This window comes from Pantherophis guttatus, chromosome 1 (genome assembly GCF_059756535.1).
Source record: "Pantherophis guttatus breed Tessera chromosome 1, ASM5975653v1, whole genome shotgun sequence".
NCBI classification, from domain to species: Eukaryota; Metazoa; Chordata; class Lepidosauria; order Squamata; family Colubridae; genus Pantherophis; species Pantherophis guttatus.
In genome coordinates this window covers 325,122,344-325,140,609 of record NC_142063.1, presented here as the reverse complement: position 1 = coordinate 325,140,609, position 18,266 = coordinate 325,122,344, and the positions used below count along the sequence as shown (strand labels likewise).

General features: G+C 40.7%; 1 protein-coding gene across 2 annotated transcripts in view; it reads left to right on the top strand.

Moving 5' to 3' along the window:
* Nucleotides 1-10,419: 10,419 nt before the first annotated feature.
* STX1A (syntaxin 1A) overlaps nt 10,420-18,266 on the top strand; it is a 73,068-nt gene continuing 65,221 nt past the window's right edge. The window contains exon 1 of one of the 2 annotated variants that reach the window (XM_034421047.3): nt 10,420-10,529. In XM_034421047.3, the coding sequence (XP_034276938.1) occupies nt 10,500-10,529 (30 nt within the window). In that variant the 5' untranslated portion in view covers nt 10,420-10,499. Of the gene's footprint in view, nt 10,530-10,893; nt 10,913-18,266 lie in introns of those variants that run through there. The other variant, XM_060693145.2, reaches the window with a different exon arrangement.

The window sequence follows — 18,266 nt, the reverse complement described above, 5'->3', positions numbered from 1 at the left end:
TGTAGCTTAGTGTGTAAAACCTACCCTGTTTAATTTATTGTTCAGTGTGATGAACAAACTCCAGAAAAAAAGAGTTTAGTCCAGGGGTGAAATGCTCCCGGTTTAGACCAGATCGCCCGATCTGGTAGCGATGATGGTGGGTGGTTCGGAGAACTGGTAGCAAAAATCCCTGTGCCCCCCCCCCCGACCATGCCCAGCTGAGCCGCACAATCATCAGAGGCTTTTTTTTTTACTTTTAAAAGTATTTTTTCTACAACCTCTTCCAACGAAAAAATGCTTTTAAAAGTAAAAAAAAAATAAAGCCTCTGATGATCGCGCGGCTCAGCTGGGATCGTCAGAGGCTTTTCAAAGCATTTTTTTCTGCAACCTCTTGGCTGAAGAGGTGGTTAAAAAAATGCTTTGAAAAGTCTCTGACGATCCCAGTTGAGTTGCCTGATCGTCAGAGGCTTTTCAAAGCATTAGAAAAAAATGCTTTGAAAAGTTTTTTTTAAAAAAAAGTTGGCCACCCCCACCCAGTCACATTACCCATCACCACCACCAAGCCACACCCACAGAACCGGTAGTAACAAATTTTACATTTCACCCCTGGTTTAGTCTCTCTACTAAATATGAACATAATCAGCAAGTTCTATTGAATGGGAGCTTGAACCTGGGTTTCTCCAGAGAAAAAGACACGTCTGACAACATTGCTGAATTTTCATCAGTTCTGGCTGGAACAAGGGATCTGACAACTGACTCCTTCTCCTCTCTAATCTTGACATGATATCGCTAGCGCCTAAATTACCTGAATTCAGTCTTTAGTTCCAACTCAGAACTGATTTGCAATGCAAAACCTTGGCTTTAAACAGTGATGTCAAACTCGCGGGCCGCGGGCCAGATGCGTCACGTGCTGGCCCTGGCCCCGCCCAGTTTAGCAAAGGGGGGGGAAAAGTCCCGATACATCACGTGATGATGCAAGTTTGACACCCCTTGCTTTAAACAACCAGACATTTATTCTTAACTCTTTTTCTACCATCTGCATGAAATTCTGAAGAATCTTATAATTGCAACACCTTTATGTTAATTTGATTGGCCTCAATAAATGTGTTACTCAGGTATGATTTTATGTTTTTCTGCTACTGAACATTATGGTGATGATTGTTCTTTATTCCTAAAGTTGCCAAGCTATATAACAGCTGTGAGCAAGATGGTGAGCTCAAAATGTAGAAGTTAGAACCTCCTGAAGACACTCGTTCATGAGACTGTTCACAACAAACTGAGATTATTTTCAGAATTACAGCATGCTACAACATCCCGAGATCTGATGTAGGTATATAAATTACAGCATTTGTTTGATGAGATTGTCACCTTTCATAATTCTTCCTCATTCTTCTTGTAGATGGCCATGCCATTCATACATACATGTAAGATAATTTCGAAGATAATTTGGAAGAAATGCTCAAAAAGTCATGGAACTTTATGTGCAGCGTTTCTTTAAAGCTTTAGGCTCTTTTTTCAAGACCCTGAGAAAAAAAGACAAAGTAGCTTTTAAGGAGATCATCTCATTAAAGCAGCCACTTTTTTCATGTTTTGTAGAAGTGTGGCAAAATGAGATGTGGCATTTTGAACCATATATAATTTATTCATATACATTTATACTTAGTCATCTAACCACTATCTCACAGTCACTTATTTTTCTCTTGCTCCATGCTAACCTTCCAACACCCCACTACAGACTAAAGATTTGCCATTATCATTTGCTACAGGAAAAAGTAATCTGTTTCCCATTGGTATTCTAATTAGGTGATATGCAGGATCATTCAATTCAAAACCTTCAGAATAGATGTTCAATATTCAGGGGAGAAGAACAGAAGGTCAAACACAGCTTCTTGTGAGAAAGCAGAGGAAGGACCCGGCCTATGGAATGTCTAAAAGAATGAAATATTATATATAACAGTGATGGCTAACCTTTTCCGGACCGAGTGCCCAAAGCACGCAAACCCTTAAAATGCAATGTGTGTGCCCCCCGCATGCCTCCCCCCACATGCGCACATGCCCCCCGCACATCTACGGCAGAGACCTGAAGACCAGCTGGCAGGCAGAAGGTGTGCACGCATGCGCACAGAGCTGAACTGGGGCAACAGCTCACGTGCCATCAGAGAGGGCACTGCGTGCCACCTCTGCCATGCGTGCCATAGATTCACCATCACGGGTGTATAAGAAGACAGTCATCTAAGTAGAGAACCATTGAAATCCAGTGTGAAGGAGGTTCTGTGCACAATAGACCATGATCCAATTACGCACACAAAGGCACTAAAGCATGCAAGTCGAGAGAGGAGTCTTGAGAAACTATTTGTTTTAATAAAAACACATAAAAGCAAAGCCTACAAGAAAACACCAACAGCCAAAAGCTCTCCTCTTAGCGAAGTCCATCAGCTCTTCATGGAGTCTTCCCTCAGCATAGGGAGTTCTCGGTCCTTTGTCTGCTTCCTCGGGAGCAAGGCAATGACTCAGCTCTTTTGCTCCATTGAAGTGACTTCAGCCCTGGAGGCTCTGTGGCATATGCAAGTCTCTGTCTCTCTCCTCATCTGTGTGAGCCAGTCTCTGTGTCTCGCTTTGGGCTGGGAAAGCCCTTCCTTATATACTTCAAGAATGTCCATTGGAAAAAGCCCAGGGAAAAACTTGAAATCAAATACTGTGGCATGATTGGCCAGTTCAAATTTACAAGCTTATAACCAATCAATAGTTACAGCTAATCCTGAGAGAATTTATCTCTCAAATCCAGGAAAGTATAAATTGCAGTTCATCCTTTTAAAGCAGCTGCATCCTTTCTCAGACTTTGGTGCAAATATGAAAAAAAGAGGACAAATAGGGAATAAAATGGTTTAAAAAATGGCTATAGTCACACAAAATGCTTAATTAGGTCAATTAGAGACCTAGCAGTTATATTTGCATAACATGCTATGCTTAATTAGTTTAATTTTGTGCACAGCCTATTGAGAACTCCTTTGTTAATTTAAGTTTCAATATATTGTATAAAACCAGAAATGTGGTTTTATTCAATAACAGGTTAAACATTTTGTGTGGAACAGAAACCTTAATCAGATAAAAGGCAGCTAGAAGTCAGAGATAACGAAGGAACAGAGCTCTTTGAATTTAGCACTGGGGAGGCCAACTATACTTTTAATGAGGACAGTTTCAGAGTAGAAACCAGCTCAAGAGAGAGAACAAGGGAGACCAAGACAGTAAAAATTTTGTAGAAGTGGAAAAAAGCAGCCTCTTTCTGCAATTTAAAGGCAAATTAGGGCAGCTGCTGAGAAGAAAAATGATTCAAAGGATGGCTTTTTGAAAACAGCTGATAAACCCAGTTAGTAAGGTAGAGGAGAGGAAGACAAAACATGACAATCAAGAAATTGTCTGTGCCAGCAATCTTGGAGATCCCAGGGATAGGTGAATTTATGAGGTGGCTCTGTTAACATCCCTTTGTTATTTCTTTGTTTTGGGTTTTTTTAAAAAATATAATTTTAAATGGGGATATTTATTGCTCCTAGCTTTGTTGTATGCTGTCCAGAGTAGCTTTTGGTGAGATGGTCGGCTATACAAATTAGATACATAAATTTTATTTTGTGAAAAAAAAATTTTGCCACCTATCTCATCGTGGGGACATTCTAGTAGTGGAGTGGAATGAATGGAAAGGGGTAGAATTATGCAAGGACTGTAAGGCAGCAAATTCAGCAAGCAAGAAGGAAAAGAAAGGCTGAAAATGGGGAAGAAAGTGGGAAAGCTGGGGGGGTGAGGGGAAATAGTTGATGGTTTTGATTTTAGAACTGGAAGCAAGAAACAAAGGCTCATATAAGATGAAAAGATTATTTTACCATCAGTCAATTTATTTAATCAATTTGTATGGACAGCCAACTCACAATCAAGACTCTGAGCCTCTAACTTAGTATGTAAACCAGGGGTGAAATCCAGCAGGTCCTGGAGAACCGGTAGTGGAAATTTTGAGCAGTTCGGAATACTGGTAGCAGAAATTTTGAGTAGTTTGGAGAACCGGCAAATACCACCTCTGGCTGGCCCCCGAGTGGGGTGGGAATGGAGATTTTGCAATATCCTTCCTCCAGGAGTGGGGTGGGAATGGGGATTTTGCAGTATCCTTCCCCTACCACGCCTACCAAGCCACACCCACAGAACCGATAGTAAAAAAATTTGGATTTCACCACTGATGTAAACGGATATAGCAGCAATATGTACAATAAGGATGGGTGCACCACCCCTACTGCAATCCTGCTGACTATATCTTGTCTGAAATGAACCCTGGTTAATTTGTTTCTTCCAGGGTCTTCTGAAGCCACAAACCAACCACCTATATAGGGAAGGCTGGAGACTGGATAAAGATTGTCGTGAACAATTGGATCCAGTGATGGTTTCTTGAGGAGGTGGTAGAGCAGCACCTCTTTAAAAGTTGGCAGAACCACTTGCTCCGGCCAAAGAAGTAGAAAATATATTTAAATTGCAGCGGCTTTAATTCCTTAGGACTTGGGATAATACCAACATTATATCATGGACAATAATGGTAAAAAATAAATAAAGTACACAAATGATGGAAAGTTCCTCCACATAGATTCTGTGAAGAAATAAGAAATCAGGATTGAAAGCTACCATGGAAGAAAAATGTCATAAGGATAAGCAGCTGAAAACATTTTCAGAAAGCATCATGCATGGATTCTACAGGGCTGCCCGCTAGATTTTCAATTCCCAGAAGTCAGGAAGAAACTCATGAAAGGACATACATTTTAATAAAAAGTGTTAATCTGAAAAGGTGCCACCAGATGCCTATTTTTAGAAACAATTGACATGCCCTTCTACGATTTCTAAAATACCCAGAAGGTGGCAGAATACCCAGGAAACATCTTTCACATAGGTTATATTTTCTCTTGAGCTTTGGCAACTCACCTGAAAGGAACATAGTATACATGAAAAGAGTTGCGTGCTCAGTGGCCAGTTTTAAATTCAGTTTGACAAGCAGTTCTTAACTGGAGTTACAACCGGTACTTCTATTTACCAGGGCTTCCCCAAATTTTTTCCTTCATTATCCAAAACTGCTTATGAGAAATTCCTTTTTACCACATTGGAAAGTCCTTACAGTATTTAAATGTCCCTGTTGTGATTGTGTAGGGGGTTTATGTGTCATTACCCAAAGAAAAACCACTTTTACCCAATTTGGGATAATTTACCCAGGTCTGGGAAGCACTGATTTACACTGCATTATGATTCTTCTGATCATTTCTCATAACTGATGCCCAAATAAGATACAACAGGCCAGGCTATAATAATCCTACTCATATAATGACCCAATGCCAGCCATTAAGCCAGAATTATAATTATTTATGCAAACAAATTTTCATTTTGAGCAGGGGTGGGTTCTAACATTTTTTACTATCGGTTCTGTGGGCGTGGCTTATTTTGTGGGTGTGGCTTGGTGGTGGGGTAATGTGACTAGGTGGGCGTTGCAAACTTTTTTTTTTTTTACACTTTTAAAAGCATTTTTTCTACAACCTTAAGAGGTTGCAGAAAAAAATGCTTTTAGAAGCCTCTGACGATCAGGCAACTCAGCTGGGATCGTCAGAGGCTTTTAAAGGCATTTTTTTTTCTACAACCTCTTCGGCCGAAAAGGTTGTAGAAAAAATGCTTTCAAAAGCCTCCGACGAGCCCATCTGAGCCGCACAATCATCAAAGGCTTTTTTTTTTACTTTTAAAAGCATTTTTTTGGCCGAAGAGGTTGTAGAAAAAATGCTTTTAAAAGTTTTTTTTTAAAAAAGCCTCTGATGAGATAGGCGGGGTAAGCGAGCGGCGACCAGGCTGGGGACCAGTTCGGGGGCATGGCCAGCCAATGTTATTACCAGTTCTCCGAACTACTACACTTTTTTACTACCGGTTCTGGCGAACCGGTGCAAACCGGGAGCAACCCACCACTGATTTTGAAGAATATTACACCTCTTAATTTTTGCTAGTAGAAACCAATTCCTCATTTCAGAAATCATGGCTCCTTGAACAGGATGTCTTTCAGCCTAGGCAGAGTGTATTTCAGTCAAGAACAATAAATGGCTTTGCTTTAATGGGTGATTATGGAAGACTACAGGTAGTCCTCAACTTACAATAGTTCACTTAGTGGCCGCTTGATGTTACAATAGCACTGAAAAAAGGACATGACCATTTTTCAGACTTAGGACTGTTGCAGCATCCCCATGGTCACATGGTTTATATTCGGATGCTTGACAACGGACTCACATTTATGACGGTTGCAGTGTCCCTGAGTCATGTGACCACCTTTAACAACCTCCATGACAAGCAAAGTCAATGGGGAAACCAGATTCACTTAACAACTGAGTTATTAATTTAAGAACTGCAGTGATTCACTTAACAAATGTGGCAAGGAAAGTCGTAAAATGGGGCAAAGATCACTTAACAAATTTCTCACTTAGCAACATAAATTTTGGGCTCACTTGTGGTTGTAAGTTGAGGATTACCTGTACTTCTTTATATGTAATGTAATTGATAAAATCTTCTGTATGTTGCATGTATCATATTTGGTCTTTATTACAAGCTGAATTCACAGAATAGAATAGAATAGAATAGAATAGAATAGAATAGAATAGAATAGAATAGAATAGAATAGAATAGAATAGAATAGAATAGAATTCTTTATTGGCCAAGTATGATTGAACACACAAGGAATTTGCCTTGGTGCATACGCTCTCGGAGTACATAAAAGAAAAGATACATTCGTCAAGAATCATATGGTACAACACTTAATGCTAGTCATAGGGAAACAGTCAATATGAATCTTAAGGATACTAGCAACAAGATTACAGTCATACAGTCATAAGTGAGAAGAGATGGTGATAGGAATGATGACAAGATTAATAGTAATGCAGACTTAGTAACTAGTTTGACAGTGTTGAGGGAATTATACACTAAATCAGGATGAGAAGTTTGAAGTTCAATCTGTTGTTAGTATCTATCGATTATCTTAGCATGTTGTGTTAACAAGGCCATCCCACTAAGTGATAAAATGGTTTATTTGTTTGGATAGAAAATGTTTCATACGTTTTCTGAAATTGAGTGCAGCAAATACAATCTCAGTGTAATTATTCTCACACATTTTCTTTATAACTCTGTACAACCTAAGATTAAACTCAGTCTTATCCAGTGATAAGTGGTACTTTTGTGTAATGTAATTTGAACTATTTATGTACGTTCAGCAAAATCTAAAAATGCATCAGTAGTTTTCAGCTAACACTCTCAAGCAAAACCATGTTTAGAACAACTTGCTTAAGAAGCAGTTCACGAAAGCTTTTGATGGCAATGTATAGTTGGATTAGCAGACTATGCCACCCCAGCCCTGTGATGAATAAATCATAACTCTATGTCAGTCTGTTGGAGTTTTCTCAGTGAATCATGGTCAAACCTGCTTAGCATGTGTGAACATAGTCATGCAATCCATCATATTTTCAGAACTTTGAAAATGGGTCATGATATCGTATAAGAATCCCATAAATAAACAAGGCATAGCAAGAGGAAGTAAATTCCCTCTACCTACAATTGATTGGATTTAGATGGAAGGCTCCTTGAACCTAAGGTTTGGTATTTTTTCATATTTTGTTGCATTAATAAGCATTGTTTCCCCAGAAGCTAAAAGAGGCATACCTAACACATTCTTTTTAGCTTTGTCCTCCCAATACTCTGAGGAGGTAGTTTGCTTATTAACTCTCACCCTCATCTGTCCAGCTACAGTAATTCATACAACATCATCTTAGTCAGGTTATTACAATCCCATTTTGGGATCTTATAGAACACTGAACCACAAAGTAACCAAGTCGACAGGGTTGCTGTAACAGGCTAAAGGGAAAAAATGGTAAAATAATTAAAACTAAAATTAATATGTTGTTCAAATGCAGCTGCCAGATTTGTAATTGACCTGATTAAATGTGTTCTGTGACCGCAACTGCAGAGTTTCACACCTGACTGGGAATTTGAATCTGGTCTCCTCAGTCCTATTCCCACAGGATGAATTTACATATTATATTAAGCTATAGCTTGTTACACTATGGCACACTGAATAAACTACACGTGGTGAGATGCACTTAATACACCAAGCCATAAATCAGTGCTTTCAACAGAAGCTGGGTTCATGATATCCTAAGCCACAAGCAAACTCGACCTACAACGGATGACCCATTAATCCATACAATTTAACTAGGGTTTATTCAACTGACCCACTTTTAATGACTTGCCTAATATACTAAAACACAAACTTAATTACATAAAAAAGTTTCGTACACAAGGTAAGTTTAAATGTAATTGGAATGTTTCAGATTCAAGGTCTTATTTCAATAGTGATTGGAATTGTAGATTGGAGGTTTTTTTAACAGAATTATTTTTTGTTTGTTATTTTTGCTCTACATTGCCCATGGTTACATTGTTTGAGCTGGTTGGCTTGATAAATCCAATAAATAAATAAATCAGAGGATATTCATTTTCAGGACAGCAAATAGTAAAATCAACACATGTAAATAACTTGCACAAAGAAACCCAGTAAAAGACTCATAAACCTACTTACCCTTCTGCAAGTAAGATGATCCTTAGATTTTAGCTTATAAAGGAAGAGGAATAGAATACAATAACAGGGAATAAATTTTTATAAGGTCTTTGAATTGTAGGATGCGGAATTCTAAGAGTTCTGGTTTGCTGTCATTCGGAAATAAGGAAAATCATATTTGTAAAGAAATTCTGTCTCCTTGGGCACTTGGAAAAGCCTCTGTCCTTGTTAGCAAGTAGGGGAACATGAATGGGATTAGTCTCTCATGATCCAATTATAATTGTTATAATTCTTTTACACTATTTGGTTTGCCTTAGTCAATTGCACAGAACGGGATCTTCCCTGCCTCTAGTCAAGTTTATTCTGCCTTTGTTAATGTTCAGCAACCCTCTTTTTTCCAGCAAAGAAAGAGGGGAGAATAGTTGTTTAGGGGTGGGAATAATTCATTTAGGTCTAACAGAGCTATGTAAAATAGGGAACTGAACCCCGGTCCCTGTCAGGTTGGCAAATAAACTCCCATCTCATTTCAGCCTTAATAATTCGTAAATCGAACCCTGCTGAGATGCTTTTCGATTAACTTTTGTTGTTAGAAACCTTGTTTGAAATCCACCTGTAATTTGCACAGCATGAACGGAACTACAGAACTGGAGCCCTCTTCAATTTTATGTTTAATTGGAAAACTCCAGTTTCAATCCAGTTATCACTTGTTCCAAAATAAGCTTTACTGCACTGAGTAGGAATAAACTTGCATCAAGTTCAGCCATACACTTTGGTCCACTGGATGTCTCTGAGCATGCTTAGAGTGCATAAGGAAAAGATTACTGTACAGATAATCAATCCTCAATGTATTTATTTTATTTATTTATTTATTTATTTATTATATTTCTATACCGCCTTTCTCCCGTAGGACTCAAGGCGGTGTACAGTCAAGAAAAATATAGACACACAAACATCATAAATGTATGACTACAATTGGGCCCAAAATGTCTGTTGCTAAGTGAGGCAGTTAAGTGAATTTTGCCCTCCTTTACCACCTTTCTTGCCACAGTTGTTAAATGAATCACTACAATTATTAAGCTAGTAGCACGGCTGTTAAGCGAATTTGGCTTCTCCATTGACTTTGCTTATCAAAAACTCGCAAAAGGTGATGACATGATCCTGGGACAGTGCAACCGTCATAAATATGAGTCAGTTGCCAAATGTCTGAATTGGGATCACGTGACCATAGGGACGAGGCAGCGATCTTAAGTGTGATAAATGGTGGTGAGTTATTTTTTCCAGCGCCAAACGGTCGCTATAAGAACTGTTAAGAACTGTATTCACGTTTAGGTAGGAACTATCCAGTGGTGAAATCCAAATTTTTTTTACTACCGGTTCTGTGGGCGAAGCTTAGTGGGCCGTGGTGTGGCTTGGTGGGCATGGCAGGGGAAGGCTACTGCAAAATCCCCATTCCCACCCCATTCCTGGGGAAGGATACTGCAAAATCCCCATTCCCTCCCTATTCCTGGGGGAAGGATATTGCAAAATCTCCATTCCCACCCCGCTCTGGGGCCAGCCAGAGGTGGTATTTGCCGGTTCTCTGAAGTACTCAAAATTTCCGCTACCGGTTCTCCAGAACCTGTCAGAACCTGCTGGATTTCACCCCTGGAACTATCCCATCGTCGACCGAATGCAACGATTGGACACGTTGGAGTCCGTCGCGAACACGTGGAATAGGAACACCCCCCCCCCACCCAGCCACCCCCAGCAGGAACATCGTGGCCGCTCGCAGCCCCGTCGAGTGGGCGGGGAAGGAGGGGCCGCCGCCTCCGACGCGCCACCACCGGCGCATGTGCCGCTTCCCGCCCCCTCTCCGCTCCTCCCCTGATCGTCCGCCCGGTGCCGGAGAGCCGAGCAGCGCAGCCCAGGAGAAGCGAGCGCGATGAAGGACCGGACGCAGGAGCTGCGCACGGTGAGTAATCCGGGCCGAATGACTGAGGCTGGAAGGTCTCTCCGCCGGCGGGAGGAGGGAAAGGGGGAAGGAGGCGGCCAGGCTGCGGCTCTTGCGCCGCAACAGGCGGTTCTCCGCCTGCCTTGCTCTCCGACAGCTGCTTTGCTTCGGTATCCGGAGGGACGCCCCGTCAATGGGAAAAGCGAGCGAGCGAGCGCTAGGAAGAGGACGGGCGGGGGAGGCTGCAGTGGCTACCATCTCCTTTTTCCGAAGCTGGGTGCGCCTGTATCATCTACCTGGGGAGGGAGGCGCGGCGAGAGGAGGGATGCTCGTCTTTCCCCTATTGGCGCCATGGGCAGAGATTTGAGGTCAAAAGGCTGGTGGGCTTCCTTCCTTCCACCTCGGTATCTTTCCAGCGAGTGCCTTGTCTGCGTGCGCGGGAGGCGGGGGCGGGAAAGGTCTTTGGCAGACGGTGGGGTGAGTTGCAAAGAGGAGGATGCATCTAGATCACGAAGGGATGGATGGAGCGAAGGAAGACCTGGAACTGAACGTGTGGGTTTCTGGTGGATAAATTGGTGGTGGGGATGTGATCCCTGGCATGGATTCACCTAGCCTTAAAAACTGCAAAACAGCCTACCCTACTGTATTAACCTAGCCGGTGTAGCTGATTTGGGTGGGGGCTATGCAGGACGAGAACCCGGCAGAAACAGGGTTCACTTAATTAATGATGGCTGTCGTATGGACACAGTTATAAAGAGAGAGAAGTGGAATGAAGCAAGGGAGAGGATACACTCAATTGAGGGTTGGAAAACTCAAAAGGGTGTAAGGATGAAGGGAGTTTGGGCAAAAGACACTTTGCTTTTGCAAGAAGTCCTTGACTTAACAATCATTCGTTTAGTAACTGTTTCAAAGTTACAATAGTACTGCTGTTGCAACAGCACTGAAAAAAAGGGATTTATTGCCTTGTACTTAGGACTCCCTTCCTCATGTAATCAAAATTTGCATGCTTGGAAACCGGCATGTATTTACAGTGGTTGCAGCATCCTAAAATCACTATTTGCGACTTTCCCAGCTGGTTTCCAACAAGCAAAGTCAGTGAGGGAAGCCAGATTTGTTTAGCGACTGCGTGATTCACTTAACAACTGCAATTCCCAGCAGACCATGATGGATAGCACCACTGTGTGCTATCAAAACTGCGCAAAAGGCATGGTGTTCCTTGCCCCAAAAATCTGTTTTGTTTTGTTCAGACCCTGTTCTCTTGAAAATACCGATATGGCTTAATAGAGGATTGGAAGACCTGGACATATATGGAATATTACTATTGTACATTCATGCAGATAACTAGGAATAAATAGATTGTTAGTTTCACTGCTGGTTAGACCAACCAAGAGTGGTTTAAACCATGAAATTACTTCGTTAGCAGACAGTCCAGGGGATTGATTTATTCATAAATCGAATGGGTTGATTTTTTAAAAATTATGTAACTTTTGGAATGAAGGGGGAATTCATATTGGGATGTTATTTTTTGATTGGGTAATGATAAAGATAAATTGTTATGTAATTGCTACAATTCTGTTTGCTACCTGAGTGTCTGAAGTTGATGCCTCTTGATGTTTGGTTATGTAACAAAGCCTATTTGAGCATAGAAGGTGCTTCTATCTAAGTGAGCAAATACAGTTGTGGAATGAGATTCGGAATGTTCAATGTGGAAAAAAAGAAATGAAGGCAGATATGATCATTGGGTTCAGGAACAAGAAGGGAAGTAACAGGAAGAAATGTCAAGAACTGTTTGTTATGGCTATAGAAACTAGGATCAGAAGTAACAGGTGTGAGGAGCAGCTACTTAGATTTTGTTTAACTATAAGGAAAATCTTCCTAGTAAGATTTATACAACAGTAACAGTCTACCTATACCTATGAAATGTCAGGAGTATAGCATATATTGTGGCATATGTCCACAACTCTTTAAACATAGAAAATAGAATAATGTTCTATGGAGGTCTTCCTTGGAGGTCTTCTAATTCAACCCCCTGCTCAGACATGAGACTTGATATCATTCCAGAAAAATGGCTGTCCAGGCTCTTCTTGAAAATCTCCAGTGATGGAGCACCCCCAATTTCAGGGGGTAAACCATTCTGCTGGTTAACTGTTCTCACTGTCAAGGAAATTTCTCCATAGTTCTAGGTTGGATCTCTCTTTAATGACCATCCAAAGCAGAGCTGTATCATTTCCTAGGATCATGTAGTAGCTTTAGAGGGCAGCCACATGATGCAGGGGAAAAATGTGGTTCCTTTAAAGAGTTACAGACTAATTTCATTTCAGATGCTAAAGCACATATTTGGAATTAAATCCAGAATGCTTCTGAGCTCCAGAATATGCACTCTGGATCTGGAGAGGTGCCATATAAAATCCAAGAAGCTATTAGAAAGAAAAAAAAATATTTCTTCAAATAATGGACATTTTCCCAGATTAGTACAAAACCCCTATAAATTTTGGCAAAAGCAATATAAACAGTCAGTAAAGATACAAGATAATATACTGAGAGCCATATACAAACGATAGTTAAGACAATTTAAAAAAAAACCCTTTTAATTATATTTGAAGAAAGAATCTGACTAACTGAAGCTTTTAAAGTGGAAATTGCAAAAAAATAATAATGAATCATTCACTTCTGGTTTTGCTGCTGAATGTACAAGAGATGCCTGTATGACAGTTCAACAGAGCCAACAACAGATGAGATTATATATAAACTGGCAAATTAAAAATAATTCTGTGCTTCAGAATGCAAATATGAAATTGCTGACTTGAAAAATAAGTAACATAGAAAAAAATCATTACGGGTTGACTGGAAAATAAACAGATAAGCACTAGTTTGTGTAGTGGTTAAGGCCTCAGGCTAGAAACGAGAAGACTGTGAGTTCTAATCCTGCCTTAGGTACAGTGTGAACTGGGTGACTTTGGGCCAGTCGTTCTCTCTCAGTACTAGGAAGGAGACAACGGGAAATCAACTTCCAAAAAGTCTTGCCAGAACACTGCATGGATTTGTCCAGGCAGTCACCAGGAGTCAATGCTATTGCTGAGCACATTGTAAGCCGCCCTGAGTCTTCGGAGAAGGGCGGCATATAAATCAAATTAAAATAAAAAATAAAAAATGCTGACTTTAAAGCACGTACACATACCCACAAGAGGGCATAACAGGTTATACAAAAACTAATGGATAGTGTGAAAAATAAGAGACAGAGTTTTTCTCCTTCCATCACAATGTTAGTACCAGTGGTGAAATCCAATTTTTTTTACTACCGGTTCTGTGGGCGTGGCTTGGTGGGCATGCTGTGGCTTGGTGGGCGTGGCTTGATGGGCATGGCAAGGGAAGGATATTGCAAAATCCCCATTCCCACCCCACTCCAGGGGAAGGATACTGCAAAATCCCCATTCCCACCCCATTCTGGGGCCAGCCAGAGGTGGTATTTGTTGGTTCTCTGAACTACTCAAAATTTCCGCTACCGGTTCTCCAAACTGCTCAAAATTTCCACTATCAGTTTTCCAGAACCTGTCAGAACCTTCTGGATTTCACCCCTGGTTAGTACTCATTGAAGCCATTAGAACAAGATTCTGGGAGATTGAGCATGGATTAAAAGAAAAATATACTTACCAAATGTACAGTTAAGCTGTGGGTTTCACTGTCCAATTTTGGCAGTTTTAAAAGAGGCTGGGTAGATTTGTGTTTAATCAGTGGCTGTTAATGGCTGCTTACTTCCTCTAGGGCAGTGTTTCTCAATCTTGGCTTATTTAAAATGGATAGACTTATATTCCTAGAATTCTTCAGACAGCATAGATACACCCATCTTAAACTTGCCAAGGTTGAGAAATAGTGCTCTAGAACAGGGGTGGGCAACTGTGGCCCTTTTACAACCTGTGGACTTCAACACCCAGAATTCCTGAGCCAGCTTGGCTGTCTCAGGAATTCTGGGAGTTGAAGTCCAGAGGTTGTAAAAGGGCCACAGTTGCCCACCCCTGCTCTAGAATCATTTATTAAGGAGCAGAGTGGAAAACGACTATCCTACTGTCCATTCTTACATAAACATCTGTGGTTGTCCACTAGGGGCGACACAAAATTAATGAGGCTTTTGGCCTAATCAGACAAATTTCATTATGCAATTATAGTCTCCTACATAAGAAAAGCATACTCATGGAAACTTAGCCTTATAGTTGACAATGAAAATATTAAAAGAGGAGGATAATGATGTTGATGTGCCATAAAAACCAAGGTCAGCTTTTAGGAACCACACAGATATTTCTGGGCATGCTGGCAACTATTTTGTGAATTAGCCCCTTTAGCCGCCATTTTTGTAAATGTGCCCCCCCAATGTAATAAGGTTGGAGAACTGTTCCTCAAGTAATGCCTTTGACTTGGCTTGTTTATCAAGAGGGTTCTAAAATTTTTATGAAGGTAGCAAAGAGGAGGCTGTGATTTTACAAATAGGGATGATCCCTCTTAATGTGGTTGGGGCAAGTAGTTTTCCCTGTAGTTTGCAGTGTTATAGAAATACTTTGCTGTTGCTTTCTTCCAGGATGAGTGCTTAATAGCTCCCTCAATGTATTAATCAAAAATCAACTGATCTTTTCTGTCTTTGTTGTATACGAAGTCGAAGCACAGTTGGCGGTTGGGTCTGCATGATATGCTGCTGCAATCTGTGGTCCTCCAGATCGTGCTGAAATATGATAACCAAGTTGGTGGAGCAAATAATGAGCAATGCTGAATTCATCAACATTTGGAGAGCCATGGATTCCTTTCTCCCTCGTTAAGCCACAAACTACTCCATAACCCATGGCTACTACATTGCCCTACAAAAAAGATTATGAATTAACACAACGTATGACTGCAACTGGCAATTCTAAATAATGTAGCATTATTCCTCAGATTTAATTCTGCGACCAAGTTGCTTGTTTTTGGTGAGAAATTCTGACTTTTGAAAGGAAGCAGCTGAATAGGATCTGGTTTCCCCTCCCCCCATCCCATCTGTTACACAAGCCAATAAAACCAAGCATCCATCCATCCATCCATCCATCCATCCATCCATCCATTCTCTCTCTCTCTCTCTCTCTCTCTCCCTCCCTACTTACCTACCTACCTACCTACCTACCTACCTACCCTGTCTGTCTGTCTGTCTATCTATCTATCTATCTATCTATCTATCTATCTATCTATCTATCTATCTATCTATCTATCTATCTACCTACCTACATACATATCTATCTACCTATCTACCTACCTATCTAGTCAGTCAGTCTATTTATCTATCTATCTATCTATCTATCTATCTATCTATCTATCTATCTATCTATCTATCTATCTATCTATCTATCTACCTACATACATATCTATCTACCTATCTACCTACCTATCTAGTCAGTCAGTCTATTTATCTATCTATCTATCTATCTATCTATCTATCCATCCATCCATCCATCCATCCATCCATCCATCCATCCATCCATCCATCTATCTATCTATCTATCTATCTATCTAATATGCCACCCGCTTTGCAATTCACATATAATGTGTACATTGAACATCCAGAGCCCTTTTGATATTTTTCCACAAGTTCCGTGGCCTGGGCAACTTTACCTTTGTCTGGTAAATGTAGTAATTACCATGTGAATGTCTGTGGAGATTCTCAGTCATCCAGGTCATAGTTGTCTGAAAGATGCTGTTTCAAAAAACAACTGGACTGTTCTTTTCCTTGAGGAGGAAGAACAAAACATTTTTCTTCTCATCCAAGAAGCTTCAGCTGATCAAGCTTCTTGGATGAGAAGCGAATTGTCTTTTTCTTCCTCAAAGAAAAACCCAGTCAAGTTGCCTTTTGAAAAAGCACCTTTCAGATGTTATCATGTGAGGTTTTGATGTTGACATGTTAGAAGATGGAAGTAGTAGTTGCTTTGAGTTAGAAGTTCCTTTATCGCTATTTGGCATCTGCAAAGGAGACCAGTGAAGATCCTTGCAGAAAGTGTAGATTTGCTATAATCATGATTGAGGTAGATGAGCTAATACAGGCAGTCCTCGACCTACAACAACATTTGAGCCCAAAATTTCTGTTGCTAAGTGAGACAGTTAAGTGAGTTTTGCCCCATTTTACATCCTTTCTTGCCACAGTTAAGGGAATCACTGCAATTGTTAAGTTAGTGACACAGTTGCTTAGTGAATCTGGCTTCCCCATTGACTTTGCATGTGAGAGGGTTGCAAAAGGTGATCACGTGACCCTGGGACGCTGCAACCGTCATAAATATGAGTCAGTTGCCAAGCGTCTGAATTTTGATCACATGATCATGGAGATGCTGCAATGGTCATAAGTGTGAAAAAAGTTCATATGTCACTTTTTTCAGTGCCATTGTAACTTTGAAAGGTCTGTACAACTTCAAATGAACTGTTGTAAGTTAAGGACTACCTGTAGAGCCATTCTGCACATTTTTATTACTATCCCACCATTCTTGTAAGGTGGCTTACATGGGTGGGGAGTCTCTTTACATTTTTTGTTGTTGTTAGTTATGAAGTCGTGTCCGACCCATCGTGACCCCATGGACAACGTTCCTCCAGGCCTTCCTGTCCTACTTCCCAACAAAAACCCTGTGAAATAAGTTGGACAGAGAGAGAGAAGGAGAGAAGCTGATTTTCCCCAATACACTAAACAGGGTTACTGCTTCAATCCATTTGTTGGGTTAGCATAGTACAGGGGTGTCAAACTCATAGCCCGGGGGTCGGATGCATCATGTGACGATGATGTGATGCGAGTTTGGCACCCCGGGCACAGTATCTCGGAATAAAAACTGAATCATAGAAACATCTGTAAAACTAATTCAGTGATGGTCCCCAAGTCACTGTAGTGAAATGGGAATTTAAAATCAGGTCTCCTAGTATATAACCACAGCTACATTGGTGGAAAAAAACCCCCTGCTTTTAACATGAATGCGATGCCTGCTTGTGAGATATTAAACAGTCTTGCTTTTTCTACACTTTAAATTATAAATTATTCAGGGCTGAAGGATGGTAACTTTCATTTGCCTGTCTCTGTGAGGGAAGATTAAAGTATTAGTGAATTTCAGTTTATGAAAAGAAGATGACTGGGGAGGAATATGGTTGGGAAGTTCACAAATTTATGAAGTTTATAGAGAAAAAATAGAAGCTGCTTTCCTTTGTGTCTTTAATGGGACGGTCTCCAGTGCAATGTACTGATGGTAGCTTTCTCATGAAAGGCCCAGAGCTTAGAGACAGCAGATTTAATTTACATATAGATGACCCCAAATTTAATCCATGTCACCTGCAATTAAAAACCATGAATTAATTATCAGAATAGCCTGCCAGTTGGAGGAAACTCTGCCTGGGTTCATACAGTGTGATAATTTTGATTTAATTATGATTTGTTCAATGAATCATGGTCTGGGTTATTTAGTATGGCACTTGCTCTACAAACTATGCAATTAAAGCTGCTAAAAACATAACAGCAAAGCATAAAGCACAAAGGCTAGAAAGAGGAGACTGTGAGTTTTTAGTGGTAAAATTCAATTTTTTTTACTACTGGTTCTGTGGGCGTGGCTTGGTGGGCGTGGCAGGGGAAGGATACTACAAAATCCCCATTCCCTCCCCACTCCAGGGGAAGGATATTGCAAAATCTCCATTCCCACCCCACTCTGGGACCAGCCAGAGGTGATATTTGCTGGTTCTCCAAACTACTCAAAATTTCCGCTACCGGTTCTTCAGAAC